The 21,075-nt window shown below is 39.2% G+C and overlaps 1 protein-coding gene across 2 annotated transcripts; it reads right to left on the bottom strand.

Moving 5' to 3' along the window:
• Window positions 1-387: 387 nt before the first annotated feature.
• Window positions 388-21,009, bottom strand: LOC137102868 (mitogen-activated protein kinase-binding protein 1-like). Of its 2 annotated transcripts, XM_067482798.1 has the most exons (33): window positions 20,531-20,794; window positions 19,289-19,380; window positions 18,253-18,315; window positions 18,085-18,142; window positions 16,574-16,744; window positions 15,950-16,087; window positions 15,184-15,366; window positions 14,364-14,524; window positions 13,954-14,143; window positions 12,811-12,954; window positions 12,453-12,640; window positions 12,230-12,321; window positions 12,007-12,132; window positions 11,440-11,510; window positions 10,358-10,479; window positions 10,053-10,128; window positions 9,845-9,956; window positions 9,627-9,690; window positions 9,229-9,339; window positions 8,900-9,054; window positions 8,625-8,662; window positions 6,897-7,097; window positions 6,640-6,782; window positions 6,349-6,488; window positions 5,340-5,519; window positions 5,121-5,187; window positions 4,154-4,318; window positions 3,574-3,746; window positions 2,708-3,307; window positions 2,528-2,615; window positions 2,311-2,399; window positions 1,375-1,460; window positions 388-627 (listed from the first exon to the last, which is right to left on the bottom strand). In XM_067482798.1, exons 1-33 carry the CDS (start codon window positions 20,630-20,632, stop codon window positions 388-390), a joined length of 4,629 nt encoding a protein of 1,542 aa, XP_067338899.1. In that variant the 5' UTR covers window positions 20,633-20,794. The 2 variants fall into 2 exon arrangements, with proteins under 2 accessions (XP_067338899.1, XP_067338898.1); XM_067482797.1 differs by lacking the exon at window positions 388-627 and having other exon boundaries at window positions 1,283-1,460; window positions 3,574-3,743; window positions 20,531-21,009.
• Between the last annotated feature and the right edge of the window lie 66 nt (window positions 21,010-21,075).

The raw sequence follows: 21,075 nt of genomic DNA, 5'->3' as shown, positions 1-21,075 counted from the left end.
AGTTTCCTAAATCAAAACTATCTTTAACACAATAACCTAAACAGTGCCCAATACCATATGATGAATTATGTAACCCAAATAGAGCCATACTGTCTAGCAAACAGCTTCATGTGACTTAAGAATAATTAACCTTGTTTTGCAGTTCTATATAGTTGTACAATTTGATTTACGCAAAAGGAAGAGCTATGGCAACTTTAAAAATAAGGCAACGGTTTTAAACATTGTTATTTTTTGTGTATAATACAACATTAAATTTTTCACATTCTGCCTCCAAAAGATCTCCATGCAAACAAGTCTGCGATTTATAGTACTACCTGTGGTGCTTATGTCTCTTTATCTGATAACTGCTAGCATATGTGCACTCAGTAGCAACTTCAGTGAGTATCTTCAGGTCTTGATATCCAGCTTTCGCTCTACAGACTTCAGCAGCAGCTCAGCATACTGCTCCAGTAGAGCTAGGGCCCTTTCACCCTCACCTCTGACCCCCTGCTCCACTTGGCATCTTTCACACTGTGACATTGGGGGGGGGACAGAGTCTAGCTGAGCCTTAACTGTGAAGAGAGTCTCAGATAGGATTTTCCTCATCTGCTGTAGATCTTCACTGGTATCTTGGCCACTTTGCAGCACCTGGTTTAAATGAAAACACACATATATGAGCTGGGCCATGAGTCAGACAAATAGGCACAGTGTGACACACAGTGTATTTATCAGATTACACATACCATCCCCTAAATCATGTTACTAAAACCGTAGAATGTACAAACACACAAAAAAAAAGATTATTATTCATTAATAGACTGGTAATTGTTCGATTTATAAAACTGACTCATTTTATATAAAATTGTAACACGAGTTCCTAAACAAATAACTTATTTGTCAATCAATAGAAATGAACTGCAAAATGTTTAGATTTTGTTCAAGCAAAAAAAAGTCAAATACTTTCTGGTTTTCAAGCATCTTCAAGCATTGTCTTGACTTTTTTGCCCATTTCATCCCACCAAAAGTGAAAAACCCAGAAATATTCTGTTTACCATTATACAAGGTAAAGAAAAGCATCAAATCCTCAAATTCGAAAAGCTGGCGAGTTATGTCATGTTATAAAATTAAAATAAATAAATAAATAAATAATGTAATTGATAGATTTCTTGTTTTCAGTATATGCTCTGTATCCTAGCTGGTTTTTCAAATATATATATATATATATATATATATATATATATATATATATATATATATATATATATATATATATATATATATATATATATATATATATATATATATATATATATATGTTCGCTCACGATCTCTTAACCATCCTAACATCCTAAAGAGATGGGAACACACACTCACTCACTGTAGACACATACTCACCATAGTGTAAAGTGCAATGGTTTTTCTGAGACTATTGTGAAGCTCAGTAACAGCTTGCCTACAAGTTTCCAGGGTGATGGAGTGATCTGCAGAAAGAGAGAGAGAAAGGAGGCTCCTTCAAGTATAGCATGGCATGTAGCAAATCAGTGTTTACACAAAGAATATAGTCAATACAATACAGTATCTACAGCACAAACACACTCTGTGTCAAGATGCACAGTAAATACTGAGCAAAAGGTTGAAGAGCATTATAAGAGAAAAACAAACAAGAATAAACTTAAAAAAAGAAAAGAAACTATGGAAAAAATGCATGAGTAGGATGCTGTACAAATCCAGAGAGCAGGGGTTGTGTTAGCAGTGAAAGTGAGAAACATGATTCCACAATTTATATTTACCAGCAAAACGCAATTGTAGGTATAAATATGGACTGAATGTCACAGGCATTTATTGTTACTGTGTTTCCGAAGTGAAATTAAATCTGTTGCTTCTTTGATGCAGTTACTGTATGAGCCACAAAACTGCAGGCACAGAAGCATAACAAAGAGGATGAAGAAACTATTCACCTCAGCATAATAACTAATATTAGATACTTTTATTTACTGAGTGAGTAATGTGGCAGCATGTAAAATAATAGCCTTAAAATCTATTATTATGTAAAGGGAGCATTTATGTGATCATTACATTTTTCTACAATCTCTCTGTTACATTATGAGACACATGATCCTCCAGTTCTTCTAGTAACAGGTGTATAAACTTTATACTGTTCTTTCGTCTGTGGACCCAACCTTATAATCACAGTATTGACAGGAGGAAGACACACAGCCAGACTGTGTGGCTGCCAAAAGGCAGAAGAAAAGAAGCAGTATGAAGACATGCAGTGAAGAAGAGGAATGGTAAAGACAGACAGGTTAATAAAGGAGTTCTGGGAGTCCAGACCTGGCTTGGAGTCAGCGCATGTTGTGTGGGCTTGTTCAGGCAGCAGAGGGCACTCTACAGTTACAGCCACCTGTCCTGCCTCCTTGGCACTGTAAGAAATGTGTGTTACTTGCTGTGCAACACTGATTGTGATGTGGCAAATCAAAACAGAATATAACAAACAATATCATCTTTGCCTACATTTCCACAATGCAAATGATGTGATATGAAATGATACCTTTCAGATACTGAGCGTCTTTTGTCCTTCACTTCGACTGAACCTGGCAAAGACGTATCCAGATTTAGAGAGAAATGTCTGCCAAGTGCTGAAGAAGAGAAGCAAATAAAGGGCACAGAATAAACACCTGAGTGCCTCAACTGTGGGTTTACATACCACATATATAGCAAATTGTCTAACCTTGCTTGTTTCCTGCAATACCACATCCAGGCTCCACTGTAGGCATAGAAGTCTTTGCTGAGCCTTCTGACAAACATGAGCTCTGCTTCACCTCTAAGCAGAGGCTACGGCGAGGGCTGAGAGGCTGCTTGGGTAGTGGGATACGAGACGGGGGGATGTTTTGGGTTAAAAGAATGGGTGAAACTGGAGCTGTGCGATTAGGAATAGAAGAGGGACTATTTGATTGAGGACCTAATAAGAGGGAGGACGTTGATGAGGTGAGTAGGTGAGGATCAGCCTTCAGCTCCCCAGATGAAATCCTACTATTTTGGAAGGAGGGGGAGTGAGGAGGACTGCTCCCATGGATACTTTCTCCCAGAGAGAAGGAACGACTACTTTTGGCCATAGAGCTGGCTGTGGGGTTCATATATGAGTGCTGGGGCTTGAGTTTGGGGCTTTCCCATGGCAGGGGTGACTGTGGTGACTGTGGTGAATGTGGGGACCCTGAAGTGGGTGAGGAAAATTGGAAGGTAGGCCTGGGAGTGTCACGATCCAGAGACAGCTGCTGAGCTCTCTTGTGCAACTCTCTTTGTTCATTACAGAGCACAGAGGAGTGATGAGCTGGAGAAAAGAGATTAATATGACTTGTTTAGAGGAAAAAGAAGCACATTAAAATATGTATGCAAAGTTATGAAGTATCCTTAATTACTTCAAAGTAATAAAATAAATTAAGAGATGTGTAAACTGGCCCATTTTACTGAAAGAAAATGTGGACAAGGCAATGTCAAGTGTTACATTGACTTGATGCAGTTTCATTGCCTTAATCAGCTCAATTATTAGACAAACTGTATATAGCAATATCTGAAGTGAATTATGATTCAACGCACAGTGTGAGGACAGGTTCTGGGCAGAATGTGATTTCTGTAAACATGTCTCTCTGTCCAGTAGCAGTGGAGCTTTGGATGGGGGGTTGGACAACCTCCACAGGTGCGACCATGAATTCTTCTTCTTGTGCGATTTAGATGTAGGTGTACAGTCACTGTCCGGAGTCTCTGCCCTGCTAAGCAACACAATCACTTCAGTCACAAACATGAAACAAGCCAAATTAAATATTGGTTCTGTTTTTCAGTGGTTCATTTAATTTAGGTTTGTTTATTTGTACAGTTATTTTAAATGGCTGTTCAGTCTCTTCCTGCATTTCTTTATTTTTAAATCATTACTTGTAGGTAAAGTAAAAATATCTAATGTGAACCCAGAATGCTGCTCTTTGACCAGTGCTGCTTTGCTATGTGGACTTGACAATGTTTTATAATCATTTATTTATACAGCGTACCTTTTGTGCTTTTTGAACTTTTGCATTTATGATTCATTAATCCAATGCTGTCAGAGCAGCACTTGTCTAAAAATAAATGCCTTTCAGTTTCTTGTGTGTGTGTGTGTGTGCGTGTGTTTGTGTTTTCTTCTTACTTTAGACTCTTGACCAGTCCCAGAGACACAGGAATCTTGTCTTCTGTGTTTCTGCCGTGGCTATCTTCCATCAGGGGCCGGACTTTTGAAACTGGGGGCTTAGCAGAGTAGGTGCCTTGTTCATTTCCATGTACTGTGGCGAACAGAGGCACCCCCCTACAAAGACTGAAAATATAAAGCATTTAGAAAACCAGGTAAGTAAATAGCACGTTTAAGAAATGTATGACATATTGATAATACAGTATGCTTTCTCACTTGCACCATTGTATGATAAATATACCCTTCACCCAGCAGCTGGCTAGTTTAGCTTATCACAAAGACTGGAAACAGGGAAATGTCACCTTGCCATCAAAACATAAAACCACAGCTTGTGGTTATTTAGCACTAAAACTACCAACATAGGGAAACAGTGTCAAGTTTCAAAATGATAAAACAATAAGGGGTTGCTTTATATAATCTTATCCGCTCACTATTTATTAGCTGGAAGCATTTGCCAGTCAACCAGCAAGGAGTTGACTAGTAAGTTAGTGCTTGTAGGCAGATTTTGTTACATTTGAAAGTAGCCAAGCTCAATGTTTGTCACTTTTTCCAGTTATTAAATTAAACTAGGCTAAATGGTGGCTAGCTGTAGCTTCACACTGACTAAACTGCACAGACATAAGTGTGATATTGATTTCTCATGTAACTTGCTGTATGTACATGAGTATTCACATTTCCAAAAAGCACTGAACTTTTCCTTAAACCATAGGCTACAGTGTCAAAGCTGACTGTTTTGCTACACACGCTAAACACTTTCTCACCTCTGTCTGTAAATACCAACAATGAGATAATTTGCACGCGCACGCACACACGTTTACTCAAAAGGCTTAACAATGGCAACTTGGCTAGATCAGGAAGTCACGTGGAATCCACATGGGTTTGTAATTATAGCTGTGTGTCCACATTGGTCTGAAATGGTCAGCAGTACCTGTTATTATGTCCTCTGGCCAGGAAGCGGGAAGACATACTGAGCCTTGAGACAGTGCTTGACTTAGCTGTGAACAGACATAAGGAGTTGGGATAAAACATAAAGGAAAAGTGAAAAAGTGGCAGAGAGAGAAGGAAAAACACACACAGAAACTCTGCTACTAAACTAATCAATACTGTGTATGTCTGTATTTGCATGTGTGTATTTGTCCTTTCCTACCCATGCCGGAGCTTTCTGCCAGAGTCTCAAAATTCTGTCTGAGAAAATCTTCTTGACTCTGCCCAAAAGTGTCAGTCACTGTCCTCAGAGCCTCATCCATACTTGTCATTTCTGCTTTTTGCTCATCTTCAATGTCTTCATCTGCGCTGTCTTGGGACAGGGACACAACATCTACAGAATCTGAAAGCAAAAGGAAGATTAACTTTGAAAAAGAAACAAGTCCATTACGTGGCATGTGCTTATGTGGTAGTATTATCCGATCAAAAAAAGATAAACAGCTTTCAGCGTCCCCGGAGCTTCATGAGTTTTTGTGCCGGATGTCTCTCCTGCCTCAACACTCCCATTTTGTCTGGCCTTGGGACTATGGATTTGAACCTGTGGCCTTCTGTATCCCCAAACAAAGCTCTACCATTGATCCACCAGGCCCCCGTAGTATTATCTGGCATATTTCTATTTAATCTAAAACTGTTAATATCTAGGCTCTGTGTGCACAAATCACCCTCTAGATATAAGCTTTTGAAGAGATATCATAGTTTTCATGTACATTTTGGCTTTTATTTTAAATTCAGCACCTGACACACTTTGAAAAGATATTTTTAACTTAAATAGGTATTGTTTTTTTTTAAGAACGATAACAATTCCTAAATGTAGCAAATCTGAATTGTTGTTTTAGTCGATGTCCCTCTACCATTGCTCTGCCTGTAAGAAATTTTAAGGTTAATTAAAAAGATGTAAAAATATCAAAAGTAATTTCTGGATATAAATTTTGTTTGTCGAGAACTTTTTCATTCTTAGTGGTAAAGTAACATACACTACTGTCAGCTACAGTGTCTTTTAAAATACGACCACTAGGAGGTGCTGAACTCTCAAATAGGTATTGAATGGTCATCATCTCTAATGTTTCCTTCCATTCACGCAAAGGTAAAATATTGAATCAAACACATCTCAACTGTGTATTGCCTCTCTGGTATTCTAGTCTCTTATAGTGGTTAGCAGAGTAAGTCTTCACCATCCAGGACATGATCTGGACTGGACTCCCTGCTGTCATATTCCAGGGAGCAAGCACTGTCTGGACTGCAGCTCTCCTGGCTTTCACTGCGGATCCCTCGTCCTTGCATCCTGCAGAGCTGCTCTTTCACCATGTAGTCACTGAAGTATAAACAGACAGAGGGGTGGAAACAATGAGGAACAGTGGTGGAGAAAAAAAAGCATTCAACCACAAACAGAAGGCAATTATTTCCTGCTTTCGGTGTTATTGTGATAACTTTGGTGAAACTGTGGGAACTAGGCAGGGATTTACCTGCCCTCTGTACATGTATCATCCTCGTTTGCCTCAGGGTAGATCACAACTCCATTAGTCCCTTGAATGCCCTTGGATGGGTGTGAGGACAGCCAGTCACTGTGTGCCCAGGGCCGATGCATCTTAGCTCTCTCCTCTAACTGCTGCAACAACACAAAAACATTAGATGATGAGCTGCATAAATCATTGCTGTAACTGGTACTTCTATCTATTAACAAACATGTGGACACTTAAACACATACTGTAGCTATGCATACCATGGGTTCCTGTAGGCTGAATGTGCTCTGTCTCTCTGTGCCATGAGGGGTGCAATTGGAATTTTTCTGTTGACCAAAGGTCTCCAGCTGCCTCAGGTCAAGCAGAGATTTAACCTTCAGCTCCAGAGAGCCCATACGATGAGACCAGCGCCTCCGAGGACGCTTAGCAGAGTCAGGGATGACCTGGCTAATGACTCCATCCTAGAAATGAGGGTTGGAGATGTAAGACAGTAATAAAAATGTACTACAGCTTTACTTGTATTCCTTATTCCTGATAAAATATTATTTTTTTATTCCTTTTTAGTCTTTATTTTGTTAAATAATCACAAACCACACTGATGAGCCACAACATTAAAGCCCGAGACAGGTGACGTGAAAACATCGATTATAAAGATAAGATTGGGAAGGTAGAGCGGTTGTCCACCAATCTCGCAGTTGTTGGTCGATCTCCGGCTCCTCCGGTCACATGTCGAAGTGTCCTTGAGCAAGAGACTGAACCCCAAATTAGTTGCTACATAGCAGCTCCCCCATCGGTTTATGAGTGTGTGTGTGTGATTGTGTTTGTGAATGGGTGAATAAGAAGCAGTGTAAAGTGCTTTGAGTGCCAATAGGTAGAAAAGCGCTATATAAGTGCAGACCATTTACCATTTACTATATATAATAGGCAGTCAGTTATACACAGTCAGTTCTTAATGTTGATATGTTGGAAGCAGAAAAAATGTGAGCATCTCAGCAAAAAATTAATTTTGCTGGCTAGATGGCCGGATCAGACAATCTTTTGGGGTATTGCAAGTATGTACTGGACAAGGTTTACCAAAAGTACTCCACGGAATGACAATGAACCGGCATAGGAGTCATGGGCACCCAAAGTACATTCATGTGCACCGGAAGCAAAAGTTAGCCTGCGTGCTCAGACCTCAAAGAAGAGATATTGTTGCACAAACTGCTGGAAAAATGTAATGCTGGTCGTGATAAACAGTCACAACTCACAGTGCATGGCAGCTTCCTGCATATGGGGCTCTACAGACACAGACTGTCCATTCTGACTACTGTCCACCAGGTAAAGTACCCATAATGTGCATGTGAGCACCAGAAATGCACCATGGAGCAATGTAAGAAGGTGTTCTGATTCAAAGAATCACATGTTCTTTTACATTATATGGATGGCCAGGTGTCTGTGCACTGTAGAGAGAGGTGGCACCAGAATGCATTACAGGAAGAAACCATTGACTGTAAGATGCTTTGAGAAAAGTTCTGGTGGGAAACCTTGGGTCCTGGCATTCATGTAGATGTTTCTTTGACTCTTAGTACCTACCTAAATACTTTTGCTGATGTGCAATATAGCAACAGAAGTCCCTCAAGGCAATGGTTTCTTCAGCAGGATAATGTGCCAAAGACCAGAATTTGCTCAGGAATGGTTTAAGGAACATGATTTATCATCCAAACTTCACAGATGTCAATGAAGTTGAGCATTTATTGGTATAATACCCAGCTGATGTCTTGGTCCCAGAAAGTCCATGCTTTGATAGGTCAACTGCTTACATGACACAAGTGAGGACTACACAACATTAGGCAAGGGCTTTTAAGGTTGTGACTCACCAGTGAAAATCATTTGTGCTTTAATGTTGTAAACAAACTAAAGGAGAAAACTTATACTGTCGACTTATACTTATACAGTTTATACTGTATACACTTACTTTTTTACCTCTATTTTTATTGACTACTTACTTTCTTCAGATCCCAACCCTGTCCTTCTTCTGAGCCTCCTGTGATATAAAAGCGTAGAATTAATAGAAGAATAATCACGGATATATATTTTATTTCTGAACTGTAATTCTGCTGCATTCCACAGAGAGGGACCAAGAACAGGGTAGATGCTAACAAACATGGTTGTAAGGAAAATCCCTCTACTCACTAGTATCCCTGTCCTATCCCATGACAAATGTCTGTATAGTAGTCAACACTGTGTTTGTATTCTTACGGAGTTCACAGTCAGAGAGTACCTGTGTCCCCCTCTCCTTGGCTGCTGTCAGAGGAAGTACTGGCTGCAACATCTTCCTGGTCACTGGCGTCATTCTCTGCTCTGTCCTCTTCATCAAGCTCACGATCACTGTCTGAGGACAAACCACCCAGAGTGTGGTTTCTATATAACCCCTGCCTGGAGTAACCCAGTGAGACAGTTAGACAAAACAATGATCAATCTGTGATATCTAGGGTTTTACTGTAGAGGGAATTTTCTCCGGGTAGTTACTTCCCTATTAACACTAGGTTTATGGAATGAATGTAATCACTGAAAGTTCTGTAGTAGTTTATACATGTGGTGTGTCATCACCTGAGACTTGAGGTTTTGCAGAGTGGTGTGTCTGGGTTTTGTCGGAGTTGGCACAACCTCTCTCTCATTCTGATTGTCAGTTCTGGAGCCAGTCTCCACACAAAGATACAGCTAGGAGATAAAGGCATTAGGGCATCAAAAATTCAATATTTCATTTCAGCTTGACTATTGAGAAACCTATCTGCAAACACATTTCCACACTCATTTCCTCTAGCAGCACAGGGCGAAGACGGGGTGATGCTAGCAACCTGGTTAGGTTCGTAATTTTATTCTAGTGCAGATGGTAGCACTGAAATCATTCCCAAATGGATATTTCATTGTTCATCTGGTTTAAAATGCTTTACGAAATCTACCACTGGGGATTTTTTAGCACAATTATACACACAATATTGTCTCACCTGTCACCCGATACAGAAATCAAATGCTTGCAGTCATTGGTAAATTTCATCCCAGTGACAATCTCTGCAAAACAAGACAGATGAGTGATAAATTCCATGACTGTCTCTGGCAATGAAAGGTGATAATCATATTTTCTATTGCTATAAAAGTGTAATTAGTTAGTTAGCTCCATGAAATATGTGTATGTGAGATGTAGATGTACACTATGTTATGTTACCTGAGTGTCCAAACATAGTAGCGACACACTCCCCAGTGTAAAAGTCAACAATGCTGATGTTTTTATCAGAGCAGCTGGTGGCCACATATTGACCCGAAGGATCGATTTGTACCTGCCAGACCAAATACAATGGCAATCTATAGGTTATGAACTGTGTATATAAGAACACAGATGGCTTGTGGAGTATAGATGGTTGAGAAAATGTTACCCTGAGCAGACTGCCACCTTCACTTAGTGATCCTTTGTAGATTTTCTTCTGTTCCCCACTGCTGATGTTGAAAATCCTGTAATCAGAATGTAAAAGAAACCTAATTTAAAGTAGCTGTTTTATAGATTATTTCTAGTTGCTATGCTAATTAGTTGCTATAATTTCTATGCTTAAAAACAAATAGTTTTTTGCTTTTTGTATTTTGTGATCCATTTGCAAACATTTGATTGAATAAAACCAGCAAAGATAATAGAAATACAACAGTGTGTAGGTCTTTCCAAACTTATTCTGGACAGTTTACTAACCTGATGCAGCGGTCTTGGCAGCCAACAGCAGCATAATTGCAAGCTGGGTCTACACCCATGTCATACAGTGTGGCCTTCCTCACTGTGTGGTGAGAACGTCTAAACTCTGTCCCGCTGTCAGTCTACAAAAACAAAAAGAAACAATGTCCAACTCCTCTAGGATTATGCAGACCTTTTTGTGACTGTGCCGCCTAAAATTCAATTTTAAACTGTGATGCATGGTTTGATAGTTTTAGGATTTTGCAAGGTCACATAGAATTCACAGGGGACTAGTTGGTAATTCTTGGGATTGCAACATTGCAAAGTCCTGGAGGGAATGTATGTCAGGTCTATGCAGAGTTAGAAAGCTGCTATAGTATTACATAATACAGTGTGAATTAAAACTTAGGAAAAATGGAGCGATAAACTACTTTAGCTGGATCAGTGACCTAGCTGTGCAGTTAGTAAAACTGACAAGCTTTAGTTGAGATTTTCCACCTCAATGCACTTTAACCATTTTATTAAGAGAAAGCATAAAGGATGCTTGTTTAAATTCTGCAGAACACACAGACATCTTACACCAGGTTTCTAAAATTAATACTCCATAACTATCTAGATGCTGAGACTAACAAGCCATTGTTCATTGTGCTCTACAAAACGTTAATGTTCAGAATCGCTGTAGTGCCCGGAATCATGTCTTAAGTTTAAGAAGAATGTTGTAACTTATGTAACTCTGACCAAACAGAAAACTGTCCCAGAAACCTAGCAGCAAATCTGGAAAAATGAAGGCATGATGATGTCTCTCTTTTGCTTTAGTTCTCAAGCTAGTAGTCCAATTGCCCCTTCTGTGTGTGTCTGTGGTCCTGGCTAAATAATCCCTAAAATAGAACTATATAAGTTGTTGTTATGTAATAACTGATTATTTAAAAAGTTAGCTAATAGTCTCATGCCTTTGGCTTTGTATGTGGCATAAACAGTTGTACTAGTTACAGAGACATATTACATGATCTTATATGTATATTTCACAACATAATGCAGGACGACACATGCTCGATCAAATGTGGGAAAGGAATCGGTTTGAATTTTGCTCAGATGTATCTTACCCTGTGTGCAGTGTAGAAATAGATGCTCTTGTCTGCCCCACAGCTGATCATCCTCACCTTGTTGTCAGTGGCTGACAAAAATGAAATTGCAAAATGACTTTTTGAACTTCCTTTACTTTTTCAAATCTAGCATTGCTGCTAAACTTCTGCTATTTGTATAACAGCTGCTATACTTCTGCTTTTTGTTTTCCGAATTTGCAATCAATTCAAAACTCGACATAGATTTGTCACACAATTGCGTTTCACAGATTGACTCATACATTAAGATCTCTTTCAAAAATCAACTCAGTAATTTATACAATTATGTTAAAGTGGAACTTGGTAAAGTTGCCCTTTACGATTTGGGTTAAGAGTGAGAAAGCAAAGTATAGAGAAAAGAAGATAAATGGCAGCAAAATCCTTAACAAAGCTCTACATGACTACACATGTAGCTTCCATTTATTATTTAAACAGGCAGTGTTACAAGTTCAAATAAAAGAGGGGCTTTGCGTTTAACTAAATGAAGATGAAAGCAAGAATTAGGCGAAGATTAGCTGTCAGAAGTTGAAAATGTCTCAAGTGGCTCACCAGCAAAGCGGACAGCTGTTATGGATGAAGAGTGCTCATTGAGTGTCTGTACCAGGCTGTAGTCACCCTCAGCATTCAAGATGTGGATGAGACGGTCCCTGCTAGCTGTGGCCAGAAGCTTCAGACCTAACAGTAATAAAAAGATTTATTAACACATATCCTCATAAACAGATGGTCAGCAAGCAATTCGTCATTATGTTCAGCAGCACAGTCTCATATGCACCTGTTTCTGGTTTACTGTACTCAAGACAGAGTATCTCAGCATCATGGGCCTCTACTTTGAGAATCTCCTTCATGTTGCTAAGGTCATGAACCCTGTAGAGAATACATACACATAACAGTTTTTGGGATGGATTGGAGGTGACCTGAAGTGAATCCCTCTTCAGATCAGACAGCCCTGGGAATCAAACTGTGCACTCTTCTGAATAGTAACTTTGTTGTCCTACCTCAACATCCCATTGCGATCTCCAGAGGCCAGGTGTTTACCATCTGGACTAACACAGATGGTCCTGATACCTGTCCTGATTTCTGCTGTCTGTCCATCCCCTGATCGGTCTGCATTCACAGCTGTGTTACATTCTTGATCCAGTAAGGAAGAAGTATTTTCACCTATGTAGATTATATTCAAGAGGTCCTGCAAAACCGTGATGGATAAAAAATAATTAGAGTGAAAATTTCTTTCTTTGAAATTTTAATGTAAGATATAATGAAATATATATATATATATATATATATATATATATATATATATATATATATATATATATATATATATATATATATATGCATAATTGCATAACTCACTTTGCTGAGAATATTCTGACAATAAACATAAGTTTGTGTCCAGTCCTCAATGCGCCACAGTCTGATGGTGTTATCAGCTGAGCAACTAATAAATGCGCTGGATGACAAACTAGCATCCGTTTCCCCAGGAGCCTCTGGAAACATCTGAGGAAAGAGACAAGAGAGGTAATGGTTTGGTGGAGCTCAAGGGAATATGTATTCCAGCAAGCATCTGATTTATAAAATTACAATACAGTGATAATAGATTTACATTTATTATGGAGCATTATTATCATCAGGAATAATTAAGTTTTGTGCATATTCGTTTCAAATGTCAGTTGCTGGTTGGAAAAATGGTCATTAAAAAATTATAAAAAACCTTCCCAGACAACTATTTGCATGCATAACTCATAATAATGGGCAGCATTATTGCTCAAAACCTTCTGTCTATTATGCAGCTTTACTATACAATATAAACAATATTGTAGCTGTTATTGGCTTAGAGGCAGGGTACACCCTGGACAGGTCTCCAGTCTATCTCAGGGCCAACACAGAGAGACATACAGAACAGACAGATAATCAATGCTTTTTAACTTCCCTCTGACTTGGCTATATTAAAATATTTCTAGCTGAAATCTAGCTGAAAAACGGACATCACCCGGAGGAGTTTTTCCTTCATCAGGAGTTCAGATGATATCATCTTGGGCAACACTGGAAAAGCAGACTGGCCATGATTACAAACATAGTGAGATCAACAAGACAACACGATCCGGACTAAAGGTGCCTCCAAGTGATGTCATCTGGAGTAATTTTTCAGCTAGAAGTAGGCAGATATTTTAATGTAGGAAAGTCAGAGGGAAGTTTAATCGCATTCATTTACATGTACTGCTCAAACTAGATCCAAAAGAAAAAAGTTCAATATCAGTTAAGGTATCTTTAAACAAGGGGTAAACCCACGGTAACACAGGCAGAACATGCAAATTGAACATAGAAAAGCCACAGCCAGTGAGGATTCAGAACAGGAACCTTCTCGCTGTGAGGCAACAGTGCACTGCAACAGCACCACTCTATCCCCGAGGTGCGCAAACTGGTTTAAAACACACTGCACAGTCAGTTCCTAAAGAGCCATGTCATTTACTTCCTCCTGTCTATTTGTATATTTACCTCCAGGTCCCACACACAGGAAGCATGGAAAAGGACAGAGTGCACCTTCCCCACCCTGTTGACGTCTTTCACATCCCACACATACAGACTGTGGTCATTATATACACAGGTGAGCCAGTGATTGGTGGGGTCATGGGTAACAGCGATGGCATCTGGGTAACGGGTGTCTGTTTTATTGGAAAAAAGGTCGCTGGTGGGAAAGAGGTTGGAATAGATTTTTAGAATAAAGGAATAAGAACAACAGATATATTTTTAAGGGAGTGTTTTATCTCCCTTCCAAAACATTAAGAATAAATCTACACTGTGGAATGGCACCACTTGAGACAGGACAAACTATAAATAGAGAGCATTTGATCCTGTGGTGGATCACCGCCAGGAAAAGGCAGTGTTACTTCTGAGCTCTTCTTCACCTGGCCTTGGTCATGGTCGAGACATCACAGTTAAGGTGGTGTGGCTGTGGCAGCGTGCAGACAAAGTGAAGGTCAGCGGGGTTGAAGGCTCGTACTGTTCCATCAGCACAGCCACAGAATATCAAATCCTCAGACAGAGAGAGAGATTGGGCCATGTCCGTCTACAAAGCATGACAACATACAGCATCAGCATATTTTCACAACTCTGTAATTTACAGATAACTCCTGTGGAGCAGGGAAATGAGTTGATATAATAGATAGCAAAACAGTGGGTGAACTGTGACCTCCAGCAAGCTTCACCAGTATGCAGAAAAACAAATGTCTTTCCTTGCAAACAAACTTAATTTATTTGAGGGAATACAACTGCTGCCATGTGTGTCAGTAATGATAATGGTTACAAAAGGCTGCAGTGCAATATACATGTGTCCTCATTGGAATATTTCCAAACACATCCTGTTAGTCATCACTGTTGCTAATCCCTCTTTGATCTTCTGAGAGAAGGCAGGAGCAGGAACCACACACCTTTATCTTTAGCTCACCACAGCTGGACACCAAGCAATGACACAAGCATTATTAGTTGTACAGCACACAGGACCAAAGCAATGTGTGGGGAATTTTCAAATGCTACGCTGATACAAAAAAAATAAGGTAGTGTTGTGTGTCATCATGTTTAGTCAAGTTAATGGTGTGGTACAAGTCCAATCAATACTGCTTCCATCACTCTAATATGGGTGAAAAAACTGTAGTCTTTAAAACAGCAGTAGCTAAACAGGACAAACTACATAATTTTTTTCACTTGGCTACAGCCCCTGTCACTCACCCGTAGATCCACCCACTTGTCCAGCATCCTCTGGCTGTTAAACTCACACAGCAGACCAGAGGAGGTGATGCAGAAGGTGGAGTCAGATTTAGACCCCAACCCACAGGCCACATCACAGAAGAAGTTGTTTCTCAGCTCTCCCAGCAGCCCCGAGCGGCCCAGCAAAGGGACAGGAGCGCTGGCCTACACAGCACAGAGGGGTGAGAAGTAGTTAAGTGGGGTGACATTACATTCCCATAGTCTTTTAAAATATGTCTTTGTGGAGCTTCATTATTTTCTTTTTTTGTGGTATTTTTTAAATCTTGGGATGAATACAGTCTTACACAGTTAGGTCAAATAAAAAGCCACAAATTCAACTATTAAAACTGGGCTCAGTAGTATTAAATTATTGTCTATTTCATTTTTGAGTGTCAGTGAGAACCCAGCAGACACTTTAACTGAGGAAGACACTGGAGCAATGAAACAAAAACACAGTTGTGCATTCTTCTAGTTTGGATAATTGTCCAACACAATTGTTGGACAATTTTTTACTATGTAGAAACATTTGGCAGTTAAATGATTCTTCTGAATGCACAAGAAGTACTCAACGTCTATGCAATACAAAAGCAAAGGTAAGGATGCAGCCTACTGTACATGACAAAACAAAATACACACTTAAAAACACCAACATAAAAAAACATCAAACAGGACCAGAATAACGTAGCCAAGCAGGAGACATTTCCTAAACGCTGCAATTAAAGACTGTAGGAAGATGCTGCTTTGATACCTTGCTAGCCTTGCAGTGATCCAGATACCAGAACTTGATGTGTCTGTTCCCCACCGTTACAAAATAGGAGCTGTCTTCAGAGAAAGACACACTTGTCACCTTACTGGACACCTTGTTGGCTGCTACAACAACATCTTTCTGCAAGAGAACAAATCAAAAAATATGTATATATTTTGATAAATAAAAAAACGCCTTTAAAAGACACACACACAGAATTGTACCAGAGATCCTCATATAGACTTGGAACAACAACAAAATTCAAGGTCACAACCTTTTTCATTTAAGATGAATGATGTTATTGCTTACTGCATTATATTGCAATCTTTTATTACTCATCTTTTAATGTCCGCAGGTAACAAACTCACATATTCATTACGAGTGAATGTGGGAAACATATTTACTTAGACGAGATGATTATTAACACTCAATACCACTCTCATCTTGGTTTACTACAAAGACAGAACCAGCAGCTTCATGTAGCTTGGACAAAAAAAAGAGTGAAACACCTAGACTTTTTTAGGGGGTGAAAAATCGATAGCTTATATCAATGTGAAAAGCAATGTAGTCTTACAGTGGCACAAGAACATCAACATTGGCAAGAAGCGGTGACTGTGGATATTTTACCTTCCATGCCCAGACATTGACCATCATGTCATGTTGGTTTCCCACGCTGACGATGTATTTGCCGTTGGGGGAAAAAGCCACACACGAGACACCATATTTGTGCTTTTGGAGCAATGCCACTTGTTTTTGTTCTGCCACATCCCACAGCCTCACCGCTGGTAGGTGACCACTCTGAAGAGGAAAGATAGACATGGACAAAGACTGAGTGACAATGAATTCAGATAAAATAGCTGTCTGACTTTAAAGAAAGGGCAAGTTTTTATTTGTTTTACCAGTTTGTAAATTCACTGGAGGAGACTATAGTATAAAAAGTGCTATACACATCACTTGTCACTGCAGCTTAACCAGCTCTATAGGTGCTTATCCTCTCTGTCCTCTTTTCACTGTACACAGTCACTTGTCTCTCGACCTGCTCACATTATTCGGCTTTGATGGATCAAAAGGTCAGCAGGCTATTTGTGTAGTCTCTAATTTCATGTGGTAGAATGACCAAAGATTAGACTTAAAAGGTGTAAGCAAAGAAGCCTGAATAATGCTGAGAATGGATCACATTCGGCTAAAGGCAAAGCTAAGTATGAAAGAGAAGGATGGAGAGAAGAAGAAAAAGAAAGTATATCTGCTGTCAGAATGTTCATTGTTTAAATTGGACACTGTTTGGTTTCTTATCAGATTATTCACTCAGTAATATCTTAAACCCTTTTCTTTTGATCAATACAGGAAACGCTTGAACAGAGCTCTGATGCTCTAATCGAGGCAACGTTTCTAAAGAGCACAATAATAATGCTGGTACATGATTATAAATTTAACGTTTGTGTTAGAAGATAGAATACTTGCTTTAACAATCTGCTTAGCTCTAGTGTTATTTTCATGAATTCAAAAACTTTAATGTTGGAGTCTACAAAGTATGGCATTTGGTTCCTTTTAAATGGCAGCAGAACAGCCAGCCCTCAGTGTATTTGGTCTTTCGAACTTTGATCTCTGCTGTCATGGCAACAACTGCGCGCTCATCCACTTACAAACAGAAGTCTTTAATCGGCTTTGATTGGCTGCGGGGGGATTAAGATGTGTGTTTTGTTGAGGCACATGCTGTAACTACAACAAAACTGAGTGAGGACGCTTGACTAATAAGACATGTCAAACTTGGGCCCTTGAAACAGACAAGATATTATGGACAGTAAAGGAGGATATAATGGACTGGAGATGGTCACAATTAACTCATTACCATTCTGCAGCAGACCTATTTTGTGGGTGACTACAACCTGCAAGAACTGAATTAGTGGAATACTGCTATAAACATGTCAATCTCATCTCTCAACACTAATGTCAAAGTAATGTCGTGGGCAGAAAAAAAACCTCAGGAAAGAAAATCATTTAAGTCAGAATAGGGAAAAATGTGAGTTTAATCAGCGCTTTGTGCTGAAAGAGATGCACAGCAAGGTGTTCCAGTTATGTGATGGTAATGAGATAAATGCTGAGAGAGATGAGAAAAATTCACAAGTAAGAACACTTACCTCTCCTGTGACCAAGTACTTGCCATCGGGGGAAAAAGACAATGCTGTGATGGTTTTTCTGTGACAGTTAAGGAGACAGAGAAACAGGCTCAGTATGGCTCATGTTCTGGTAGTTTGGACTTAAAGGCTGTCATGTTTAAAAAGCAGATTTATTTAAGTTGCACTGACCTTGAGGTGTTAATAATGTGGTGCTGTCTGTTCTTTTTAGGGTTCAGCAAGACTATCGTACACCTGCATAAGGAAAGTATAACAACATAACATAACAACATAACTTGTTAGATGGAAATTAACAGATTTTTTAAATTAGTTAACACTAGCTAACTCTCCTTTAAAAACTTCTGGCATGCATACAAACAGGTTATATTATTTCATATTTTTAATTCCTACCACAACATATTGAGTAATTTCTTGATGAGTGTTGGCTTTAGCTTAGCTATCGGTTCTCTGTTTCTGTGGAGTTACGACAGCCGTGTTAGCTTAGCTAACGTTAGCTTAGCATAAAGACAGCCTTGGTCTGTGCAGAGCAAGTTATGGTAACAAAATTCACCTAACATTACACAATTTAACAAACAACATGAACACGTTAATTAGTGATACAGTGGGGTGTGTGCACAAGTGAAACCGTTTGCTTGTGATTCAATTGCAAGTACACAAAACAAAGCATCTATCTGTACTGAGCTACATCTTTAGCTCCATGCTCAGTGGTTCTGCTACCACCTAACTTGGCAGTTTGGGAAATATTCTAAAGCTTGCATAACCACATACACACAATCTGCAATAAGTGCCAATGCATACAGACAGTTGCACAACAATGTCAACAGTTATAATTCTCTTTTTTCAGCTGTCAACCTTCTTAGTATTAATACAGCTTTCTCAGAAGATTAAAAGCAATACAAAGGAGCTTCAGTTCACTGTTTTTCTCTACAGCTTTGCAGGACCCACTGTGCTTGTTGTCAAACTGCTTTCACTGTGATGCTGCAGAATATCATAAGCGTATGGGTTTCTCTTAGGAGGAAACCTGCCAAACTGTTCACTTCAGTCCCTCAGAGATAGCACAGAGATAACACACACGTAGACATTTGCACATTGAACATCTGTGTGAGGTAGATATGATAAGCAAACTGCGCTTGCATGTGTTGATAAATCAAAGGTCAGATGTTGAGATGATGATGCTGACATGGTTTGTGTGTGTGTGTCTTCTTACCCTGCAGGATAGGCTACAAGTCCAGATCGGGGGTCACAGGCCAGACTGCTATTTCCTGAAGCAGTGATTCCAAGCACCTTCTCCAAAGAGACCTGTAGAGAAGCAAAGCAAGGATGCACCTCATCTCAGCCATTAGCTTTTTTTTGTCAGAGGGAACTTTAAAGTAGAGCTGGCTGGTGAAGAGATAAACACAGAAGTTGTTGCCTTTTGGTTATAACATGTGAAGACGACTGGCTAAATGTAGATGTACATCCAAAACTTTTCTGTCACTATACAGAAAAATAGATAATCTTCCTGCAGTGCACAAATTCTGTATGTTTGTGCATGTTTTGACAGAACAGAAGCTTGTGGACTTCTTTCTCACACTGACAAGATCCACACACAATTGTGGCCATTCACTTTATTTCACACATCATAGAGCAATCTTGAAACAGTTATAAAGGTTATTATAGGCTCTATAAATTTTGAATAGGTCATAGACACACGATTATGTTTAACCTGGCAATTAAATCGAGAATGTGACATCTGGCTTGGCAAGCCATGCTGTCTGCACTGGGAATTATAAAGTGTCATTAATCTGGAAGAACATGTAACTGAGTCTATTATGTCTTATTAATCCATATGTCATCTTAGTAACAAACCATAAAAGCACAAATAAACAATGTCAGGAATTATAAATACAGTCAAACTATTGTGAGCTTATGGTTTCTGAGTACTGTCATGTATTACATTTACAGTATATTTTAGCAAGAGTGGTGATTGGCTTTAATAGTAATAAATAAGTAAATTGCTGTAAGCTTGATAGATCAGCTGCAGCCCATTACTAAGAACAATATTTGGGTTACCAGGTTTTAAATCAGTTTATGTTACTTATATTGAGGAATAATGCAGTTTTATTTGTTAGTTATCATTTACAAATACTTTTATTTATGACCAGTCACTCTAAAGCTCAATAACTGGCCACCACAAACTTTTTATTGCTAATGTTTTATTATTAGTCTTTACCATATCAGTTAACAATTAATTACACCTATTATAAAAGCTGTCTTATTAGATTTGGCATTATTGCATTAGAAATTATTACAAAAATCGTTTATGTGCACAATATGTATGGTAGAACTCTACACTGCAAGAAAAAGGACAAGAATGCATTATTGTATGATCACTTAATGCTTTCTTTTAATTATTAAATTATTTCACTCAAACACTAAATACATGATACTTTTAGAGATAAATCATTACCTTGCTGGTGAGATGTTTTTTCTTGCTCTTCTTGTGCTTGACTGAAGGAGAACGCAGCAAATTCCTGATGCGACTTGTAATCGTGAATCCATCGCCTGGCATTTTCTTTTCTTCTTTGTTAAATTAATTTATGTTTTGTTTTTGGGTTTTTTTGGAGCCTGGTGACACAAATCAGAGAACTACTAATCATCCACTGTGACAAGTCACCATCCAACCAGCTCTTAACCTCAACCAGAGACTGTACAGCTCTATAAAGTCGGACAGTGCTCCTGCTGCAGGCGCACGCGGACACTAATTACTTGAGTGGGTTTGCTGTTGTCTTCCAGTGCAGTCGCCACCTGTAGCTTTACATCCAGCACTTCTGATCTCTCCACTTCTGGACTGTTGCGGACTTCGTTTTGCCCACTTGACGTCACTGGTATAATCTAACCATGTACCGTGATTACATCAATAAGTGTTTTTTGTTAGTTTTTTTTTCCTGTCGCAGTTGTCCCTAACAGATTTAATAGGATTAGACAGAGAGACAGCGCGAGCAGCCATTTAGC

This window comes from Channa argus, chromosome 17 (assembly GCF_033026475.1).
Source record: "Channa argus isolate prfri chromosome 17, Channa argus male v1.0, whole genome shotgun sequence".
Taxonomy (NCBI): domain Eukaryota; kingdom Metazoa; phylum Chordata; class Actinopteri; order Anabantiformes; family Channidae; genus Channa; species Channa argus.
This window is presented reverse-complemented; position numbering and strand designations above follow the sequence as displayed.